The 22701-nt window shown below is 32.6% G+C and overlaps 3 protein-coding genes across 3 annotated transcripts; 1 reads left to right on the plus strand and 2 right to left on the minus strand.

Moving 5' to 3' along the window:
* Positions 1 to 284: 284 nt before the first annotated feature.
* LOC108327147 (eukaryotic translation initiation factor 3 subunit H) lies at positions 285 to 5235 on the plus strand. The gene is made up of 12 exons (XM_052873321.1): positions 285 to 411; positions 514 to 593; positions 911 to 1027; positions 1129 to 1232; positions 1369 to 1435; positions 2149 to 2282; positions 2359 to 2407; positions 2647 to 2718; positions 2800 to 2901; positions 2977 to 3044; positions 4646 to 4798; positions 4955 to 5235. The coding sequence occupies exons 1-12, from the start codon at positions 402 to 404 to the stop codon at positions 5010 to 5012; spliced, it is 1014 nt and encodes a 337-aa protein (XP_052729281.1). The 5' UTR covers positions 285 to 401; the 3' UTR covers positions 5013 to 5235.
* A 522-nt stretch (positions 5236 to 5757) lies between these two features.
* Positions 5758 to 9516, minus strand: LOC108328992 (probably inactive leucine-rich repeat receptor-like protein kinase At3g28040). Its single transcript, XM_017562942.2, has 2 exons — positions 7522 to 9516; positions 5758 to 7436 (listed from the first exon to the last, which is right to left on the minus strand). The coding sequence occupies exons 1-2, from the start codon at positions 9066 to 9068 to the stop codon at positions 5960 to 5962; spliced, it is 3024 nt and encodes a 1007-aa protein (XP_017418431.1). The 5' UTR covers positions 9069 to 9516; the 3' UTR covers positions 5758 to 5959.
* Positions 9517 to 16275: 6759 nt separating this feature from the next.
* Positions 16276 to 21343, minus strand: LOC108327146 (uncharacterized WD repeat-containing protein C2A9.03). The gene is made up of 9 exons (XM_052873322.1): positions 21081 to 21343; positions 20763 to 20930; positions 20528 to 20614; positions 19960 to 20094; positions 19518 to 19628; positions 18453 to 18544; positions 18275 to 18380; positions 17311 to 17397; positions 16276 to 16924 (listed from the first exon to the last, which is right to left on the minus strand). The coding sequence occupies exons 1-9, from the start codon at positions 21192 to 21194 to the stop codon at positions 16511 to 16513; spliced, it is 1314 nt and encodes a 437-aa protein (XP_052729282.1). The 5' UTR covers positions 21195 to 21343; the 3' UTR covers positions 16276 to 16510.
* Between the last annotated feature and the right edge of the window lie 1358 nt (positions 21344 to 22701).

Raw genomic sequence — 22701 nt, forward strand, 5'->3', positions numbered from 1 at the left:
ATAATTTATATAAATATGATGGTAACATATCAAAGTCTATTTATTTTTTTAATTTTATTTTATCTTTAAAATATTATTTATTTGTATATATATCAAAATTTCTATTATATGTTATTATAGATATAGATTTTATATTAACATTTTAAATTATTACCAAAAAAAAAAAACGTGTAAACAGTTTGTAGAGATATTTGATATATATTAAGTTAATTAATGTTTATTTCACAAGCAAAATTATAATGTCGTTTTTATTATATTATTTTTAAAATTGGGCTAATAATTTTATTGTGGACTATTTGAACCCAATTGCAGGCAAAACCCCTTCTCTTGCTCCGGCGTGCGTTAGGGTTTCTTCCTCTTCCAAACTCTATCGCAGAGTCTTCCATCTTTCGATTCAAAACATGGCTACAAGTATGATTGCGCTCCCAACAATCTGTTCTATGTTAGGGTTTTTCTTTCATTTTTATTCGCTCATTTAATGCCATTGAGTGATGTCTCGTTTTACGCATGCAGCTACGACTAGATCTTTTCTCCAAGTCGCGGCGACGGAGGAGGCTGCGCCGCCTCTTAGAGTCGTCCAGATTGAAGGACTGGTATGGATTCTATGCTTTACAAACTTCAATGGCTCCACTGTTGTTCACTTTTTCCTTTGTATATACGGGGTTAATTTGGAAGGGTCTTTCGTTCAGCTTCAATTTGTTTCTTGTTTGTGTCTAATCTGTACTTGTTTTCTTCAATAATATGGATTTTGATATGACAACATTTCTTATGTTGATTGGCATCTGGTAGTAGGATTCATGTTATATGCTTTTGTGGCAGGTCCTTGTATTGTAAGTGAATATTCATTAATTCTGTGCTCTGTGAAGAAATACTGACGCCAATCTGGTGCCATTGTGTATTGGTTGAACAGGTTATTCTTAAGATAATTAAGCATTGTAAGGACCACTCGCCTTCTTTAGTCACTGGGCAACTTCTTGGGTTGGATGTTGGCAGTGTTCTTGAAGTTACCAACTGTTTCCCCTTTCCAGTATGATGTTTCCTTACTTTTTCCTTTTCGTTTCTCCATTTTTGAATCCTTCAGCATTGCCCTCCTAAATTCATCGCTATTTCGGTTGCTAAAAATCGCAGATGAGGGAGGAGGATGAGGAAATTGAAGCTGATGGTGCTAATTACCAGCTGGAAATGATGAGATGCCTGAGGGAGGTTAATGTTGACAACAATACTGTTGGATGGTATGTATGATGATGACACTTTTCGTATGTGATACCTGCGCTTTTAGTGGTTTGTTTAATGTGATGAAATTTTGGTTCAAGACGTTCTTTCTTTGTAATAATTTCTCCTACTTATGGGATAATTCTCCGTATCCAGGTACCAATCTACATTGCTCGGCTCCTTTCAGACTGTGGAACTTATTGAAACCTTTATGAATTACCAGGTAGCGAATGCTTGTCAATTTATTTATTTTTTCATAATTTTGCTTCAGCTGGGATTTCATGAAAATGACGTTATGCACAAATGCTCCCGTAGTTTGATATTTACAATAACACGCCTCTCATGACTATTCTACTTGGGTCAAATGAAGCCATTATTAGGAGGTTATTACTATATCATAATAACCTGTGAAACTATAAATTGATAATGCTCAACTGGCCAACACAGGATACGGGGTGCATCACCTAGGATTTGAACTTCTGAGTGGTTAACTATTATGAATTTATGATCATGTAGCACGATGCCATTCTTAACCAATTGTGTCAGATATGAAAGTTACCCTTTACGATTCATTGGGAATATTATGCATGCCTAACTGTATTATTATTACAAACATGCTTATCATACTGCTTCAAATTAGAATTAGTCTTTTCTGAAATCAGGGAAGTTGAGTGGAGTATGTAGAATGACAAACATACCCAATGTTTGTATATAACTAGATGACGTGAATGCCATGCCTTTTCCAATGTTCAGGTTTCCTGTTACTTCAATTTATTGTAAAAATGGCTGCTAGTGAATTCTGATATTTAAAATAGAAAATTGTTTTTGATGCAGTCTGTTGTGCACTTTTTATTTTCTTTTGGCTGAAGACAATATTTTCAACAGTATCAAGTCCGATGAATGACCTTTTGTTTCAAACTTACCAATGTTTTTCAGGAGAATATTAGACGTTGTGTTTGCATAATATATGATCCATCAAGGTCTGATCAAGGTGTTCTGGCTCTGAAGGCCTTGAAGCTTTCTGACTCATTCATGGAACTCTATCGCAGCAATAATTTTACTGGGGAGAAGTATGATTTTTCTTCTGTGTCTTGTTGTCTAAAAGTTGAACCATTTGATTTCTCAATTTTCTGTCTTGTGAAATAGATTGAGGGAGAAGAATTTATCATGGGTGGATATATTTGAGGAAATACCGGTAAGTTTTTCCAGGAATTTGCCTTTCCTTTTTGGGTGGTTGGACCAATTGAATGTTAATAATCTTCTTCATATCTGTTAATGCAACAGTTAGGAATGAGCTAGAAATGCTACTGGCATTAAGATGAATACTATTGTTGCATATTTTATTGTATGGAAGTGTATTAATTTTGGTTTTGAATTATTTTTTGGTAGTTTTTTTTTATTAATGTTGACCATCAATTTTTTTTAATATATCAGATCAAAGTTTCAAATTCTGCCCTTATCAGTGCTTTCATGACTGAGCTGGAACCTGATACTCCTGTCACCCAGGTGAACAATGATTTTTAGTAGGGATTCTTTTGGTCATTTTAAATTTAATTTATGTTTACATCTGCTTTTGTGCCATTGCAGTGTGATTATGACCGTCTGCAATTGTCAACCAGTTCATTAATGGAGAGGAATACGGAGTTTTTGATAGAATGCATGGATGACTTGTCACTAGAACAACAAAAGGTTATTTTAGCTCTTTTTGTGCGTGGGTGTTTCGTTTTTTCACAATGTAACTAACTGAACTTTCTTCTATCTTAGTTCCAATTCTACTATAGGAGTTTGTCTCGTCAACAAGCTCAGCAGCAAGCATGGCTCCAAAAGAGAAGGTACGTTTAAGATTGCCCTTGAACTAGAATCTTCAAAAGTAATAACTTCATTATATTTTCTTTGTAAGACTAAGATTCATAGATCAGCAGTTAGTTTTTTATGTTCTTTGAAGATGGTCAGCGTTTGAATGGAGGATTTTTGTTCACTAATGATTTTGTTTTTGTTCAGATTCCATGTCTTTGAATATGGGTTTTCTAATTGTTTTAGATTCTGTTTATTCTCATGATTTATTGAATACTTTGTGAAATCTACATACATAGCCATTTAGTATCAGATTTCCATTTTAGGAAGCTACAATGTGCTTCATAGTGGGTGGCCAATCGGCATAAACCACCAATGATTTAAATATCGTTGTTAACATATAAGAATTTACCCACCTTTTTGGTTTTTTTATGAAAAAACCCTCTACCCACAAAATGGAAACTAAGGAATTAGTACCTTAGTTTTACACAATAACTTGTGATTACACCTATGATTAAACTGATTTAACAATGATTTTTGCAAATAAAAAGCTAGCACATGAATATAGGTTGTAAGCTTTACAGAATTTTTCAAATTAGACGTTTTAAATTTTGTACCAGGATATATTTTTGTTCCTTACTATAATTAAACTGTAATTTACATGAAAACAAGCATTTTTGTATTTCTAAAATTGACTCGAGTTGAACAATGACAGCTGAAAAGATCCTATACTCGAAGCACTGGTTTTTACGTTTGATACATAAATACCTTGATATTTTTTTAACCATTTTCTGCTTTCTGGTCAAGAACTTTGTTAGACTATTATACCTTTCCAGAATTTCAGAAGTAAAGACCAGTCCGCAGAACCATTTAATTGGATTGGATGAATACTATACATTATGTTTTTCTCAGTGCATGTCATTAGACAACTTATAATCTCCATTGTTATCATAGTTGTATGAATCTCAATTTTATCCACTGTTAATTTAGCACCGGAGGTAGGAAGCACAATAGTTTATTGGGAAGAATTGTGACCTGTGATTCCTTTGAATTGCTACTGAATCAGCAGAATAGCAGTTTTCCTGTGTCATGCACTTTTTCTCTATTTCTTAGTTTTTGGTAAGTTTTAAATGAACTGTGGTTGAAGGGATAAACTTTTACACCTAATCATACAGATTCAAAATATAAGGACAAGAAACTCAATTATTATATTTTTGAAATGGTCCCCTCCCTCTACATCTCTCTCATTGCATGTGCTATGGGTATGATATGATGATCAATGTATTATATGTTAGGAAATAGTGATTTTCTGTTTTTTCTTTTGGAGGGGCTGGACCATTGCCATCGTAATACTTTGCTTTATGCTCTATCGTTTTTTATTTTCTCATATCCCATATCCAATCAATGATAAATGTATGTTTGGTAATTGTAGCGCAATTTTTAACTTTTATTTTCAACCGAACATTATGGAAATCCAGCAGTGTTTGAATATTCACAGGCCTGATTAACAATTTTATCATTGGCTGTCTTTTTATATTTTAAGCACACCCATGAAAATTAATGGTAGCAATAGATAGCTTATCCCTTGTTTTCAAATATTGTTTATACATATTATATATTTTTGTTTTTATAATAATAGGGCGGAGAACATGGCTCGTAAAGCTGCTGGAGAAGAGCCCTTGCCGGAAGAAGATCCTTCAAGTCCCGTTTTCAAGCCCCTCCCCGAGCCATCACGGTTGGAGAGCTTCCTCATAACAAATCAAATTTCCAACTACTGTAATCAAATCAATGGGTACGTGATGATGACCGAGCTCCTCTTTTTTCATGTTTGAGGAGCAAATATACGAAGTTACCGATTTGAAGTTTCTGACTTTATTTTATTTCTTGTCATTGTCTTCTCTAGCCGATTGAGTTTAATCTTTCATACATTCTGTTGCATGTTCTGCAGGGTGTCAGGGCAGAGCTTTAACAGGCTGTATTTGATGAAGGCTTTGCATGAAGATTGAGAAGGCAATTTTTGTCTGCCATTCTTGTGGTTTAGTCCAATTTCTTTTCCATATAGTACCAAGACTTTTCTGGTGAATTTGGCTATATTAGAGGATTATGATTTTAAGGCGACGCAATTTTTGTTTATTTTTGAACCCATCCATTATATATGCCTGTATAATCTGTTCTTTGGAGATACATGCTGAGCCACTTGTTATTTGAGTTATGCCACAAAATTGAGCATCCAGTTGTATTTACCAGCTAATTCATTATTTTTGTGGAAAATATAACACCTTTAAGGAAAATAAGGAGGCTCCTTGAGTTGAAGTTACCAATGCTCGCACTTTCTTGTATTTAATGGCAGAAAATTACTTTTTTGAAAATCCAAGTGGGGATTTTTTACCTTGATTTGAATGGGGTAGTAATAGAAACATTTTACATTTTGTGGAAGCCTTCACGATTGGTTGGAAATTACTGATTTTATTGGGTATAGCTAAATCCTAACCATTCATAAAAACAAACACAAAAAAGAAAGTATAGCTAGCATTCTTCTTCTGCGTATGTTGCCGGATTAAAGTTACGTCTATAACAATGCGTAAGTTTTGGTTCCTCAATTCCATTTTCTTACCTGGTAAACTTTACTTTTCGAGAACTCACGCTGTCCTCTCCGATGAATAACGTGGCTAAATTGATGTTGTTTGTAACAGGATTAAAAGTTGGGTAAATGAAATCCGTAAAGCTTGTCATAAAAAGAGAAATCAAGAGTTGAGAATAACGGATTTATATAGCAATATTTCCATTTATATGAGGAAAATCTGCTTGTACTTAAAAGAACAATCAACATAAACCAATTGGCTACTAAGGAAAATGAAAAGGATACACAACATAAAGAGAAAAAAAAAAAATCTTAGTAGTTAACAGATATTTTTCTATATGACAAGCTAGTTCATCATAGAAGCATATCGCATCAAAACACTTCCATCCTTTGAGGAACTGGTGTTTTAATGACCTGCAGTATTTGCACCACTTCAGCCATAGTTGGCCTGCTAGAAGGAATTTGAGAGGTGCATACCATTGCTAGCTTTAGAACAGGCAATACCTCATCTTCTGGGTACTCATTCATACTTTGATCCACACACTCCAACACATTACCTTGCTCAAGCAGCACCCTCACATGGTCATTCAGTATAAGCACATTGTCTTCACCATACTCCACTGGCCTCCTACCTGTCACCAACTCAAGGATCATCACCCCAAAACCATACACATCACATTTCTCATTCACCCTTAGGCTCTGGCACGCCAATTCTGGTGCCACATATCCTAATGCACTCTGAAACCTATTGCTCATCACATGCCTGTCTAGCTTTGTCAGAAGCCGAGCTAACCCGAAATCTGAGATCTTGGGGTTGCAATTTTCATCTAGCAGAATGTTACTTGGCTTTATGTTGTAGTGGATGATTGGTGGACGGAAAGAATGGTGCAAATGAGCAATCCCTTTTGCTGTTCCAAGCAAAATTTTGAACCTCATAGGCCAAGAAAGAGGAGGACTAGAAGGAAGCCTCTCATGTAGCTTGGCTTGCAAGCTACCATTTGGTGCAAACTCAGTTACTAAAAGCTGTAATTGAGGAGTCCAATAATATCCTTTCAATGCTATTAGATTTGGGTGCCTTGCTTTCCCTAGGATCCTTACCTCCCTGTCAAAGTCTTCTGGATATTGGATTATGTTTGTGGATATAAGCTTCTTGATTGCGACCATTCTACCTTGTGATCCCAATGGAACCTTGTAGAGGGTTCCAAAGACTCCTTCTCCAATCTCTGATGCCTTGTTGAGCAAGGACTCAGGATTGCTGATCCAATCAGGTGAGGACTGGGAATCAAACAGGATTAGCTTTCCAGTGGCTGGACTCCCTGATCTTGAAGAGCTTGAGCACATGCTTTCCAAAGCATTATCCACAAATGATAGCCTTCTCCTCACAGAAACATTAAGCAGGCTAACAGCAATCACTCCTAATACAATCACAAAAGATGCAGATATCGCTACAATGGCAGATACGCTAAGAAACCTGTGGCGGTGGACCGATCCTGACTCAGATGATTCGTTTCTTTGCCTTTGAGGGCTTATTTGGTTGTTATATGCATTTGGGTCAAGCACCAGTGGCTTGGGGACATTCATCTTGCACGGACCCTGCAACAAGGGTGAGCATAGACCCAGGTTTCCTTCCAAGGAACTTTTGTCCAAGTTCTGAAATGTTCTACCTGTAGGAAGCCTGCCTGTGAGCCTGTTGTATGATATGTTCACAGCAAGTAGATTCTGAAGCATTCCAAGCTCCATTGGTATCTCTCCACTTAGTTCATTGAATTCCAGTTTCAGGATTTTTAGCTTGTTTATCTTTGACATGGACTTCGGAATTGAACCAGTCAAGTTATTGTGAGACAAACTCCTGCATAAAAGTAGAACAAATTAGTATCTTCCAAAAAAGACGTGCACCAAAACTAAAACTTGGGCTTCAGAAATAGGATTCTTACAGCAAGTAAAGAGAGCTGCAATTCCCAATCTCTTCTGGAATATTCCCTTGCAATGAATTTCCATCTAGTTGGAGGACAGCTAAATTGCCTGAGTCGCATATATCTGCTGGAACTGAACCACGCAAGCCACTGTTTCGAATATCCAAAACTGCTAGATTCTGAAGGAGGCCAAATTCTGGAGGCATCTGTGATTGAAGATCATTCCAAGACAGATTCAAATAGCTTAGTTTTGAAAGAAGACCAGTTTCTGCAGGGATATTCCCGTGGAGATGGTTATCTGAAAGATCCAAGCTGGTTAGAGTTTCCAAGAGCCTGCTAGATCCTGCTGGAATTGAGCCACTCAATTCATTGCGGGACAAGTCTATTTCCTCCAATCCTAGGCCAAACAAACCCTCTGGAATGCTGCCATTGAAACCATTGCCTCTGAGATGGATCACAGATAACTTCGTGCAGGAACTTAGTGATGATGGAATAGTTCCAACAAGCTTGTTACTTGAAACTCCCAGATGAGACAGTGACCCCAGTTCCCCTATTGACTGTGGGATGCTTCCAGTGAATTCATTGTTTGAAAGCTCTAGGTACTCCAGACTGGTAAGGTTACCAATCCATTGAGGGAATTCGCTGGTGAAAAAATTATTTGATGCTTTGAAATAGCTCAAAGAACTAAGCCTCCCAAGTGAATCAGGTAGTTCTCCACTGAACTGATTATCACTAAAATCCAACCTACTCAGATGCAGGCAGAATCCAATATCAGTGGATAAAGGACCTGAAAACTGGTTACCTTGTAATAGGATCTCCTTCAAGTTATGTATGGATGAAATTCCATTAGGTAAAGACCCAGATAAGGCATTGTTGGATAGATCCAAAGTTCTAAGCCTGGTCAGTGACCAAATCCCATTAAAGTTCACATTACCAGAGAAACGATTATTGGAAAGATTAAGGCTATTCAACGAGGAGCACCTAGGCAGTGAACCAGGAACCGACCCATCGAACATGTTCCTAGCTAGAGAAATGTGATGAAGGGAAGAACAAGTATCAAAAAAATTCTCAGGGATTGATCCCGTGAATGAATTCTCAGAAAGATCAAGAAACTTTATTGAATTCATATTCACAAAAGAAGTAGGGATTGAACCAGAAAGAGAATTGTGACTAAGGTTGAGTCTCTCAAGAGTATTTGAAAGAGTAAGAGATGGACTGATACTCCCACTCAAGTTGTTATGAGAAAGGGACAGTACCGTAAGATGCTGCAACTTCTCAAGTCCTCTTCCAATCTTCCCAGATAATCCCAAGCCATCCAATGAGACCTCAGAAACTCTTCCGGTCTGAGGATTGCACTGCACGAACTGCCATGAACATGGACTGGCATCGTCTTCATTCCATGAAGCAAGATAAGAAGAAGGGTCTTGAAGGTCTGATTTGAACACAATCAAGCCAAGAACATCATCATTCAACTGGACAGGCACGTCATTGTTTCCTAAGCATGTCAGAAAACAGGAAACTGAAATCAGAAAACTCAAAACTCTCGATCGAAACTGAGAAATACTCATTCTTGTCCTTCTTCCTCTCGATGGGGCTGGTGGAGTTATCTTTCTATCTTTAGCAGTCAGCTATGATTATGGCTTATTTCTCTTTGGGATAGCATAGTATGTGAAAACTGTAATGACTGGTAGATGTTACACTACATTTGCGAAAACGATTTTACATGTGAGCTCACGAGAAGGAGAGAAGAATATTTTACAAAAATGGCTATTGAAGAAAGCAGAAAATGGGTGAATATGGTATTGTTAGTGTAGTCCGTGATCAAACAGTTTTGGTCCAACAAACGTGGCTAAGCTACTGACAAATTGCCACCCCATTACACCTTACAAGGCCTTTGTCCAAACAAGCCTTTGTCGTGTCCTACAACTTCTACCTCCTTGTGCCTTTCCTTTCTCTCGTTTTCGAATATTCAGTGAGTTAAATATGCAATTTTTTAGTGTAAATTCAAGAATAATTTTGTGAGCATGTATATATATGTTAACTGTTTCCTTGTGAGGTTTTGTAGTTTTACTATCATTCAAATGGGAACAGTTTTTTATTCGTGACAATGGTGTTGTTGAATGATATGATGCATTGATCTTGATGCCTCTATAAGGAGGAACCACTTTTTAGTTTAAACTACTGATACTATGACACTTCCTTCTCTTGTCTCTGCAGAATGCTGTGTGGTTTGTTTTTCTCTGCTGATTTTAAATTTGAGAAAAGAAAAATAGTCACTCTTCAATCTAGAAAAAAGAATCTCGAATCTGCTACAATAAACTCTGATTTATTAGAGAGAGATTGTAGTTCAAATCAAAATAATATTCTATTTGGTATACATGCAATAAAAAAATAATATAGCAGCAACTAGATAACTAGAAAATGTTAATATAGCTTAAGCAAAAGTGTATAAAAAAATAAGAAAGTGAATGATAAAATTATACAGAAGAAAATTAAATAATTGAAGTATGTCATGAGAATTTTTTGGTTGCAAATATTGTTTAGCCTGAGTCATAGTCAGTCTATTATTATAAGAATGCGTTTCTGTAGATGATGAGATATCTTATAGCTATCTTATAGCTATAGCAGAAGGTGACAAAAACCATGTTACTATCTTGTGAAATGAAAATCAGATTCAAATTTTCAGTGTATCACCTTTCTAGGTGAGGCAACACATGAAAGCTACCACTTTTACATCCATGGTAGCAGAATATGGAGATTTTTATGTGAATATCTTTACTTCAGGTACAATTTTCATCTGTCAGATATGTAATTCAGAAAATATATATAAAAATCTGATATGTAAAACTTTGTGATTTGTGATAAATTTTAGTTAATATTGTTAATATTCTCTTCTTTGTTACTATAATTGTTGTTTTAAGCTTATTATAAGATATAAAGTTTGAAAAGCAAGAGGAATAAATGTTCTTAACAATAATGTTACTATATAATCTCTTTAAATTTTTAATAACATGTTCAACTTACCTTTCCTGCAATGTTTCCAAAGTCTCTATTCTGACAACAAATAATGAATTGGAATGTAATTGATTCAAATAATGTCGAAGTAATTATACTTACTTTCATTTTTTTATATTATTAATGTTACTTGCTGGTTAGTAGTATGTTTCTTTGATGTAGTACATTTCTGATTTTTAAAACTTGGAACATAGTTAGAAATATATAATTAATGTGAAAATTTACATATAAATTTTTTTAAATGTTATGATCCACACCCACACAATTAAAACATAAGGAAATTATTGTAAATATCTTTCAAGGAGAGACATCATAAAAATACTAATGAATGAGATATATATATTTTTTAAATGAACATTTTTGTAATGTAAAAAATTCTCAAACTTTATAGAATTTTTACTTATTTTATATCACATTTATTCAAGTTGTTATTAAGATCAACTAAATTCTGATACTACTGATATTTTTTACTAGAAAAGACACAAAAAATTTATCATCAATTAAATATAAACAAACTATTCTTATAAATTAATCGTATTACTTATTTTTATCTAATACAAGATTTTTCACTTATCTTGAAGTAGTGAAGTTGTCGTTATTAATAACTTAAAATCTTCACAATAATATATACTATTTAATTTGACTATTCACAACAATATATACTCAAAATCTTCACAATAATTCATAAATTTTTTTATTATAGATTATTCAATTTGTTTATTCCTACAGTAAAACTTATTATCTTATAGACAAAAAAATGCATTGTGCTCCGCAGTTCTTATTCAAAAATCCGTAAAATAAATGAATTTTAGCAAATAATAATATATTAACAGAAATCTTTTAATAATATTTTAATATATAACACTTATTATTTTTTATTAAATTTCGAATATGTTAATATAATAACAAATAAATAATATATTATATGAAAATATTGTAAATCGTTGTAAGATTTTCCATTTTGTTTTTCATTGTAAATGAATGTGTAGCAGAATCCATGAATGTACAGTAAAGTGTACCAAGACAGTGTGAGGATGAAGCAAAGTCCTTTATTAATTGTACTTTCTCACTGTAACTTTTTCATCACGTTAGTTCAGTTTAAGCTATCCTAAGAATCTTCTGCTTCCAATCACATCACATATTTTAAAGAAATGATATTTTCTACACAAATTTTTTACATACTTTTAATTTATTTTTCTCAAAAATATATTTTCTTTTTTTTTTATAACTATTTTATCATTATTATATTATGGGTTAAATAAATACAAAAGTACGTTATTTTATCATTATTTCATATTTTACCATATTTTAAGACATTTATATTCCTAAATGTTTTCATCTTGTTAATTTATAGATTAATAGGTTAAGTATAAAATAAAAATATATACATGCTTTTTACACTACTAATATGTATTATTTATTCCTATTTTTTATATTTGACTGAAATTACATTTTATGTTTTTGTCAAATCAATACTTATTTAATAATAAATACAAGTTTATAGTTCTAGTTAAATGACGGAATAAAAAACTTTCACGTAGATATATTGTCTATACAACTTTATTTTCATTCCGTCACCAGGGTTTTAGCAACATAGTATCTAATATGTTTCCTTTTTTTCTAATAAGATTTTTGGGTTTGTCCCACTAATTGAAAACTTAATTTTTGTTTGAAATGATTAATAATTTAAAAACAAAAAGTGTACTCTTGTTTGTTTTAAGGCTTAATAACTTCTTTTTTCCCAATTTTGCTCGATTACGTTAATTTGGTTTCTGATTTTAAAAAAGTGTCAACTTATTCCTTACTTATCTAATTTTGCATCAAAATTGTTCCTTCTGTTAAATAGAAACAAACGGCATTAAGGATGAATGATTTGGCAGAAAACATGACATTTTTAAATTGAATCCGAATATCTGTTCCACTTGCTCTCTCTCTCACTTCCCCTTTTGCCCCGCTCCGCCTCCCACACCTTATCACCACCCCCACTCCCCAAACTCTTCTTTCTTGGATGCGAAAAGCACAACAGAGCAATGTGGGCAAGAATTTTGAGACACGCGATAAGTCCATGTTTCTCATCAACTGGTTCAGGTTTGGAATAGCGGGAAAAGTTTCGGCGATGCTTGGAGGGAAGACAATGAGGGGAGACATGATCTTGTTCGAGTTGTACCTATTTATTAAATTTGTAATAAAATCTAAAGGTTGGAGTCTCAAGACACTTTTGTAAAACCCTAGAATTCGTAGGTCACAGTATTTAAATGTCATTAAGTTTGGCATTAACATAATCATCAAATGCTAAATAGTATAATTATACAACATTAGAGCTAAGTTGGATGATAACTCATATATTCTCTTGTTTAGTCAATTTATGTAATGGTTGAATAACTTATCATTAGATTAAAAAATTATAATTTAATTATGATTTTACTTATCTAATCTTCATTAAAAAATAATCTCAATCAAATTAAAAAAATATTTCCGTTTTAATTTACTACTAAACTACTATTGATAATTACATTTATAACTATTTAGGATAAACATATATATGTAACAAAATATAACAAGATTTCATTATTTAGGGTATATTGTTTTTTTTCAAAATTATTTTTAATTATAACTATTTCTTTTATGTGAAATACATCCAACACAGTTATTTTTTTATTTTTTTCAATAAATACAAGAAAAAAAATATATATTTGTTTTGTTGGTGTGGTGTGGGTCCAACGAACATGGGTTGCGCGTGAATGTGGTCAGAAATCAGAACATAAGATCCAAAATTCATTCACGGGATTCTTCTGTCACACTTTCTCTTTCTCTGTCTCTTTGTCCCCATTTTTCCAATTGCCTCTATCAAATTCCAATTTCAACCAACCATCCCTTCAAAACCCTAATTTAATTTCCTTCTTCTAAATCATCTCCATTCCCAAATATTCAATCTTTATTATAAAATCTCTTCGTCATAACAGTTAAAACAAGTCAAACAGAACAGACATTTTTTTCCCTTTTGCCTAAAAATTTTCCTTTGAAAATGTGCAGATTCAATACTTCAATATTAAATAAACAAAATCTCAAACTCTTTTGGTAGGGTTTTTATTATTTCAATAAAAATTAAAATCTCAATCACATGCTACATTGAAAAATCTAACTATATCAGTTAAAATATTTAAAGTAGAATAACTTAAAATGTTGTGTGTTAGAAGAACAATTGATCTCAGAAATATGAAAAGAAATTTCTTTTGTGACAAGACACTTACATTTTTTAAAAATATATTTTTTATTTGATATTATTTTTGTAATATTTTTTAAAAAAGTATAATAATTCAGTTTTTAGGATTATTTATCTTTATTTATAATATGTATTAAATGATATCGTTGTTCAATATTTAACTCTGCTGGGCGAGGAAGGATGACGAAATTTATTTTATTACTCTGTTCTTCTTTTGTCCACCTTTATTGTTCAGAAATGGTGTATATTTTTTTTTACTAAGGAAAATATTTTTATAATAGTTTTTTAACAATTTTTTTATAATTATTTACGTAATAGTTTGTGATTAGACTAATAAAATAGTAAAATCGTAGTCTATTATCAAAAAAAATTATTAATATAATACTTATTTTAAACAGAGAAAAAAAAAACAGGAGCAATTTGATGGAAATAACGAGAACCATTCATTCTAAATTTTTGTGCATTTTAATGTGATGTGATATGTCACTAAGTTGTTCTCAAAGAAAATGTATGCTATTGATCAAGCTTCCTAGTTATCAACATTAGCTCCTACCAAATCATCCATATTTCAATGTGTTTTTTTTAATCTATGCATGATTTGTTTTCTAAGCTTTATCTGAATTTGATGTAAAGACAGGAACAAAGTTTTAAATTCGATAAAATAAAAGATTGAATATGAATTTACATACATGTAAAATATATTTCTTTTGATAAAAAATGTTTAAAAATAATATTAAAAATTAATTTATAAAAATTTAATTAAAACAAACAATATCTTTATCAGTATAAAAACGCGTTTATTCCAACTCTTTTTTAACATTTCATATACCTTATCTCCTTGTTATCTGCACGGCAACACATTAAAACGAGGAATCTTCCCACTTTCCATTTTTGTCTGTTGTTCACATATTCTTTCCCTTATATCATACTCTACCATGTGTTTAGAGGAACAAAAATATACCACTAAAATGACTTCACACAATTTTTCAGTTTATTAAGTGTTCTTAAGTTTCACACAAAGTTTTGTATAATAATCTTATTTTATACAAAAAATAAATAAATAAATGTTTCTTATCAGTTCAAGATGGTGATTATGTTCCCTTAGATGTACACAAGTTGAGTGTTATAACATTCAATTTCAAGCCTTTCCTCCACACATAATTCGTTTGAAAACCTCAGTATAAAGTAATTTAGGTTTCAATTCATTTTTTATAAAATTAGTTTCTTCAATAAGCATTATCCTACTTGTATATTATAATTGATTTTTTAATTGATATTAAATATATGACACACTCTTTTAACACTTATATATAAACTTATCGTGTATAAAACTAAATGAAATTAGATATTTATTATTAATATGATAATAGTCTCATAAGAAATAGCACAAAAGACTCAATAAATTTTACAATAATAAATTTTGATAAAAAAAAAAACCTAAGTTTTAAGAAATTCATTGGTCAGATTAAATTTATCTAATAAAATTTGTTCAAAAATGAATTTCTAGTAGAAGACAATTGGATTTGCTAAACGAAAATTGAACATTAAATTTGGAAGAAACACGGTATAAAATTCAGTCAAATCATGAAGAAGACTTGAAGATGAAAAATTCATTTTTTTTTTAAATTTCACTAACAAAAAATCAATTTCTCATATTTAAAAAATCGAATGATACAAATATGGTTTTAAAATATTAAAGATACGTCTTGGAATAGAGGAACTAGCATGAACATCAAAATTCTATTGAAGTTATTGTTAACTTCTTAATAAATGCACTAGTAGGAATAGTATAATGGATAAATCAACTTGCCTCTACCATGATTAATACTAGTTAGACAATTTGTATTTTTACTTACTAATATTCAAGAACTTTAAATAAATAGAGAGAATAACTTCTATCCTTAAATATGATGAATAAATTAAACAAGATGTTTATAAATTTTCTAAAAGTATTGCCATAAAAAGAAAAACTACCAAGGAAAGGGGAAAATGTTGATAAAGAAGACAAAAGGTGATCTAGGAAAAGAGAAAATTATAAAAGAAATCTTTGCCTAAATTTGTTTCTCACCGTTTTCCCACACTACCCATCACCATTTTTCTATCCATTTTTGTTTCCTTTCCACATATAGAAGGACATTTTTTCACTTTCTTCTTACTATTATTCTCTTTACCTTGTGCCCTCTCTCTTCTTATAGATTTGAATTCATATTAAGAAAAAACTTGATGCCCGAAGCAAGCAATGACGTTTCCTTAATGAACAACATATAAACTATTTAGAAAAGGAGAGAAATGTTTTCAACATACCATTTTCATATAAACTACACTAATTAACATGCACTTGTTTTTTACTTAGTTAAGTCTACATAAAACTTACATACTAGTGAAGAATTTGTTCCAAGCATTTATCCAGAAAAAGGACATTCAACATGCCAAGGCACGGCCACATCTTATAAGTTGCTTAGCCGAACACCATTTGCTTTCCAAATAATATAAACCAAACTATAACCACTGTTGGATGCAGATGAAGACTATGTATATAACATTAAAACCATGCAATTTTGTGATTTCTGCAGGTGGCATTCACATCAAAAACTCAGAAATAAAGGGAAGGTGAGGCATGATTTCATTGTACAACTATCTTATGATGCTGTGGTCTTGATTAATCAGACTGACCTACATCAAGTACTGAGAAAGGAGAAGGACCTAGAATATCAAACTGCTCTATAAATCAACATCAATGATTTTTCCTAAATCAACTGGCAGGAATAAAGATCAATAGTAGGCATCAAGATATTGAAATTGGTGCTTCCTATTATACTGTAGCAAGCTTGCATATGTCCTGTCCCAGATTCCAATATACATACACTCATCATCAGGACTCAGACAAACCCCAGAAATTTCCCCAAAGAAATCAATCTCTTGCCGTATTTTGTAGTCTGCCTTTGTGCTATAAACGTGCACAAAATCTGCAGGCTCAGCAACCACCATATATTGACCATCTGAAGAAAACCGAATAGAACGGGTTGCCCCTAGGTTACCCCTGACAATGGCAACAGGAGAAGATAAGTGTCTAACATCCCATACTCTGCAAGTCTTATCCTGATTCCCCGTTGCAAAGGTACACCCATTGGGATGCCATGCAGAAGCAAAAGAGTAATCTCGATGACCAACCAAAGTAGCAACAGTCTAAGAAATCAAACAAGTCACAAAGATGTTAGTGGAAGTTTCTTCAGCATGGTATGCTGTTTTTGGAAAGTATAAAACTACAAGGTAACTACATAATGCTTAATTAATTTCATTACATTCGTATCTTCATCTCCCTTTCCCAACACTTTTCATATCTAGCATGCATTCACTATCCCTTGGAGATGTTTAACAATGACTACCCGTATGACCACATCATATAGCATATATGTTCAATGAAAGTTTTACTCGTTTCACATTCACTACCCATACAGCTCCATTAGCAAATGCATGAACTAAATCAAAGACTGCATTCATCGGGAAAAAGACAAAAAAATATACTTGAACAAAAGTTTCCAACAACTGTATGATCAAGTGAAACCAAGTACCTTCCCATTCTGAGGATCCACCAGCAGCCCATCTAGGTTATCTCCAACAACAGTCATAAGCTTACGGTCTGGACTGATTGATGTGTGCTGCATAAGGAATCAAGGCAGATCAAAACTGCATTTTCTTGGAAGTAGAAATGATGTAGAAAAAATAGTTGAAGTTCATACAAATTGTGAATGCAACTGCCATGCTCAAATCAAGAAAATCAGTTTAAGACAATCAAACATTAGAAGAAAAAATTTAACATGGAAACTAGTTAACTTCAATCCATCTTTGGCTTTAATTGATTATGCTCTATTTCCTTTTAATCAAGACATGCAATTTGGAACCTGAATTCCTGTGGTATTTTTCAAAATTTCAAACAAATCTTATTTCAATTTCTCACTTATCCTCCTACAAGGGAAAGACTATCTCCATATAAGTCCATTTGGAAATCAAAAGCTTCTTCAAAGGTCAACTTTTCGAGCAAGAAATGAATTTGTCCAAGTGGCATGAATCAGTTTCTTCATGTCCCCTTTTAAATACAAAAAAAATGAAAATCAAAACAATATGGCTGGATAGTTTGTAAAGTGCATGTGAGTTGAAAGGAATGCTTGTATTTATGATTACAAGGGTACATCATATCCTTTAATGGAATCAACAAATAAGATATGCAAAGAGATTGGACAACACTCCTACACTAACTAGGTTTTACAGTTATAGGACTTCAGTATTTTGGTGTCTTTGTTTTGGTTTTCTTTTTAAGTTCTAAGAGTTCTTATCCTGAAACTTATGGTACTGTTTTCTTTTCACTTTCTAATATATTTTCTTCTAACCAACTGAAAAAAGAAAGAAGGAACTACAAGAAAGGGAAATCGGAACGAACCTGAGTGAGAGAATAATTAGCTAACAAGCAGCAATTGAAAAAGAAAATAAAATAAAAAAATATACTGCATAAGTCAGATTTCTCTTAGAGGTGCTTACATTCACTGGCCAAGAGAACTGGAAGTTATTCAAAAGCTGAAACCTTTCCGTGTCATATTCTCTCACACCACAATCATTATTGGAAGCAATAATATGAGTTGCACCACTGCAAAAGTTTTCATGTCAAGCCATGTTCATGTTCCAAACAGAGACAAATATAACTTGGTATGAAAAATACCTCAAGCTGTCATATATTTCAATTGCATTTGTTATGGCATTATCATCATGTGTGGTCCGTGTACAAAAGCTTACTCCCTTCTGATCCAAACGCTTCATTCAGAATAGACACTATAAGTTGCAGCACACAATCCTAATCTTAGTATGATAAAATTGAGAATTGGGGAGAGATAGTAGGCTTGCGTAGTAGCAATAATTCCTATCACATACCCAATAAAATGGAACAATTAATCTATATACTAAGTATATATTGCCAACCCAAATAGAAGGAAGCCCCAAGTAGAGAACAAAGGAGAAAAAGTAAAACACCACAATCATAGAATCCGAAATATCTAATAACGCAAGATGTGCAAACAAAGGAAGGTTTGACCCCCAAAAAACAAGGGTGATTAACTACAAGTTAATCCTAGTGATTAAGTTGAGCTTGATTGAGAAGTTATTGTGAATTATGATAGAAACAAGAGTATTAGAAATAAGGGAGACCAAGCTCCTCACAAGTAAAGGTAGTAATTTTAAAGTGAAAATAGGACGGTATTCCTGCAATTATCAGTAAAATAAAAATGAATATCAAGAAACACCTTTTTGAGCCTAACTGATCCAAACAGATCTTTTGTTCACGAGCTTCACTAGTAAATCTATATACTAGTCCTCAAAGTCAAAGTTCAACAAAATTTAACAGGGAATCTAACAGAAAATGAAATCTAACAAAAATGTTTCCCTCTTTAGAACATATAAGAATCATATCAAAAGATGAAATTTTTGAACAATAAGAGTGAGTTAACACAAACTTTTAGTAACTTAATGCAAAGGACCACCTATCAACAAAACCCTACATAGCACTGATTCCATATAGATAACCTGCTATTCTTTTAAAGAACACGTAGCCCTTTATGACCACCTGCCTTATATTTTACATGGGAGAATTTATTCACAGCAACCCGCACATTCAAGAAAATTTAATGTCTCCCAATGGATAGATGTTCAAGCAATATATAAATATATCATTAATAATACAAAGTCATTCATCTTTAATAGAGTATCGGAAGCATAAATCATGCGGACTCACCTTACAAGTAAGCTCTCCTTGGAAGCCACCAGCAACAAGAAGCTTATCCTTGACAGCCAATGTGCTAATCTGGGTCTGAGAAAATCCTTCCAACAAATTTCCTACATGTCTCTACAAGACCAAAGAATGCACAGTTAAGTAAAGCAAAGAAATAAGATATGTATACTTAAATAAAGCAATGCTGAAGCCATTTAGATTGTGTTCTAGTATAAAATTCGTCATAATTTGCACTCTTAACTAAATCGTTTTCTCAAATGAACCATGATAACTTCTCTGATTCATTAACCACACATGTATACTTATCAACCGTAGGTTTCTCATGTTTAAAGAAATTATAGGTTCCGCATAAGACTTGCATTCATAAAGCACGGAAAAGACACAAGTAACATTTCAATTCCTCTATCTTTATAGATGAACAAGATTGTGTAAGAGACTGCATTACCTCCGTAGGGGCCACGTGCCCAGCAAAATTGATTATCTCAGACAAGGTACCACTTATAGATGACCAGTGATTAACTGAGTAGTTGGAGACAAGGTAGACATCATGTTTTGAGGTTGCCCATACCAAGTTTCTCAGCTGCATGTCACAAACAAATGTCACTAGGGTAGACTTTTTCCTTCATCAGTAAAATCCATTACATTAAGCTTGAATATCATTTAGATAAGGAATCCAAACCTACTTTTGTAAGACCACAAACCATACAGAGAAACAGAACCGCTGTGTCCAATGAAAATGGACACATGCTTGTTTTATTTTTATTTGATATATAATATAAAACAAACCCAATCCATCTTCTACAGGACTGTTGTTTCTCAATGTCCACGAAGAAAATCAATGTACAAGAAGTACAGCCACACACAATCAATAACATTTTGGTTAATTATATAACACAGGAAACCACCCAAACACTCAAGTTTCAACTTTCAAGTCATGTTAAAGCAAAGTTTATCAGCCATTCAAATCGCAGGAAAATAACTAGGTGCATCACCAAATGAAAAAGTCAACAAACCTGAAAATGAAGGATGGTAGGCTTAACCATTCTTGTGTTATAGAAGAACTCATAGTAATTGCCACCCTTCTCCATTTGCTTGGACTCCTGGGACCCGAAATAGGAGAAAAATAAATAAATAAACTTTGAACATCAAAACATTTAGTCAAACAAATTCACTGCTATTTCTATCCTCCCAACAACCCTAAACAAAGGACAATAAAAAAGGGCAAAGAAGAAACAGAAAGGAAAAGACCTTGTCCACAGCATCCCCAGATGTAAGAATGTTCTCAAAATTCCTGTATTGCTCAAGCCTTGTCAGCCTGTACCTTTCTCTTGATATGTTCAACCTCTCCCATGGAATTCCCTGAATGTCCTTTCCCTTTCTTGCCTGTGCAGCTGACGTATCAGTCACCTTAGTAAGCTGTTCCAATCACCAAACACATACACAAAAAAAAAAGAAACAAACTCCCTCTCAGTTCAATGAATAGATACATAAAACAACTCAAAAAACTAAAAATTAAAAATAAAAATGCAAACCCGAAAAGAGAATAGGAAATGAAAAAAAACAAACCATTTCATATTCATCAAGAGCAGCATCCCCACCATGGTTTTGGTAATCAATTTCATCAAAGAAATCGTCTTCGTCCATTTGATCAAAAGGGTTCATGTCATCATGGTTGGACATGGTGTCTTTCGTGCGTCCAAGTTCAACCCTTTTCAATAGATTATTGCAGTGTGTCCGTGCATTCGTTGTAGGAACAGAAAGAAGAACGAAGACACGAAAGAAACACGGTTACCTCTTCTCCTGCAACTTAATATATCAATATAAAATTCTGAGCGAAAAGAATAAAGCATGAGATTAAAGGGTTTCTTTCTTCTACCTGTGCTTCCAAACAAAAACAATTAAAATATCTATATAAATATTTAATATCTCATTAAGAAGCCAGTTATTTTTCTTATTTTAATACGTAGGTCCAAAAGAAACGCTATAAATCCTGAAAAAAATACAATAAAAAGTTAATATACAGTATAGTTTTAAGAATTAAATATATTGATAACGTAGGGTCAATAAATTTATTTTACCGTTTAAAAAGATTAACAATGTTAAGACATAATTATTAAATTTATGAGTCAAATACGTTTGTACTCTTAATTTTAGATATAAAATTGAAATTTGATACAAATTTCTCACACTTTCGTACATTTTTGTCTTTAAATTTTAAAAATAAATTTTAATTTAATTATATTAATATTTTTTTATACATAAAGGTATTATCAACTCAGGTTAATGTTATAAGAAAAATATAATGTTATTGAATTAAATTGATTAAATTTTTTTATTTTTCAAAATATGAAACTAAAATAATTGAAAAGTTGGAAGAATAGGAATTTGATAGATGTGATTAATTAAGTTGATGATATAGAAGTAAAAAGGTGTGAAGATGATAAGAATATTAGTGGTGATAATTAGTAAGGGAGGAAAAGGCAATGGGTAGTATCGATTGCATTGCGAATTGCGATGGGAATGTGAATATGGATTGAGTAAAGAGACATTCATTGATTGTGTAATGTGTTTTGTTGTGTGTGTATGGACAAAAAAAAGAAAGAGATGATGACAACCTCGTGCTCCTGGGACACTCCCCTCTTCTTCTATTCATCTTCTTTCTTTTTCTTCTATTTATTTATTCACTATCTTCCACCGCACTACCTAATTCCTTATCCCTACCACTTCTTACATCACTATTATTTTTAAATAATAATCTACTACTCTACCTTCACTACTTTATAAATAATTATTTCAGTATTTTTGTATTATTAAGATGTATGATTGATTTTTTTTCTTTTGCATAGGCAATATATAAAAAATTTGGATGAAAAAAGACACGCCCATTCAAAAAGTGAAGACATGCCACAAACCGCAATCAAAAGCTTCTTATTTTATTCATCAAACCTACTTACTACACCTCATCGACAAAATCAAACAGAAAGAACAAGCTTTCTGTTGTCTTTAGTCCTTTTAGCTACACCCTACTTAACACTCCCCCAGTGCCTTATAAAAAAACAAATGAGTTTATTATTTCTAATTATAAGAAATATGAATCAACTTTGAGAGTACATAAACTGCTTATTCTTTTTTGTATCTTTTTCTTATTGTGGAATGTATTAATGAAATGTTTTTACTTTAGTAGTGC

Source organism: Vigna angularis, chromosome 2 (genome assembly GCF_016808095.1).
Source record: "Vigna angularis cultivar LongXiaoDou No.4 chromosome 2, ASM1680809v1, whole genome shotgun sequence".
Taxonomy (NCBI): Eukaryota; Viridiplantae; Streptophyta; class Magnoliopsida; order Fabales; family Fabaceae; genus Vigna; species Vigna angularis.

Coding starts and splice junctions, on each gene's coding strand:
- LOC108327147 (XM_052873321.1), top strand. Junction 2,408..2,646: donor ATATATTTGAGGAAATACCG/GTAAGTTTTTCC, acceptor TTAATATATCAG/ATCAAAGTTTCAAATTCTGC. Junction 2,902..2,976: donor TGTCACTAGAACAACAAAAG/GTTATTTTAGCT, acceptor CTTCTATCTTAG/TTCCAATTCTACTATAGGAG.
- LOC108328992 (XM_017562942.2), bottom strand. CDS start 9,068: ATGAGTATTTCTCAGTTTCGATCGAGAGTTTTGAGTTTTCTGATTTCA. Junction 7,437..7,521: donor TGCAGCTCTCTTTACTTGCT/GTAAGAATCCTA, acceptor ACTTTTATGCAG/GAGTTTGTCTCACAATAACT.
- LOC108327146 (XM_052873322.1), bottom strand. CDS start 21,194: ATGTCCAACCATGATGACATGAACCCTTTTGATCAAATGGACGAAGAC. Junction 18,381..18,452: donor GAAATATATGACAGCTTGAG/GTATTTTTCATA, acceptor AAACTTTTGCAG/TGGTGCAACTCATATTATTG. Junction 17,398..18,274: donor AGTTCTCTTGGCCAGTGAAT/GTAAGCACCTCT, acceptor TTCCTTATGCAG/CACACATCAATCAGTCCAGA.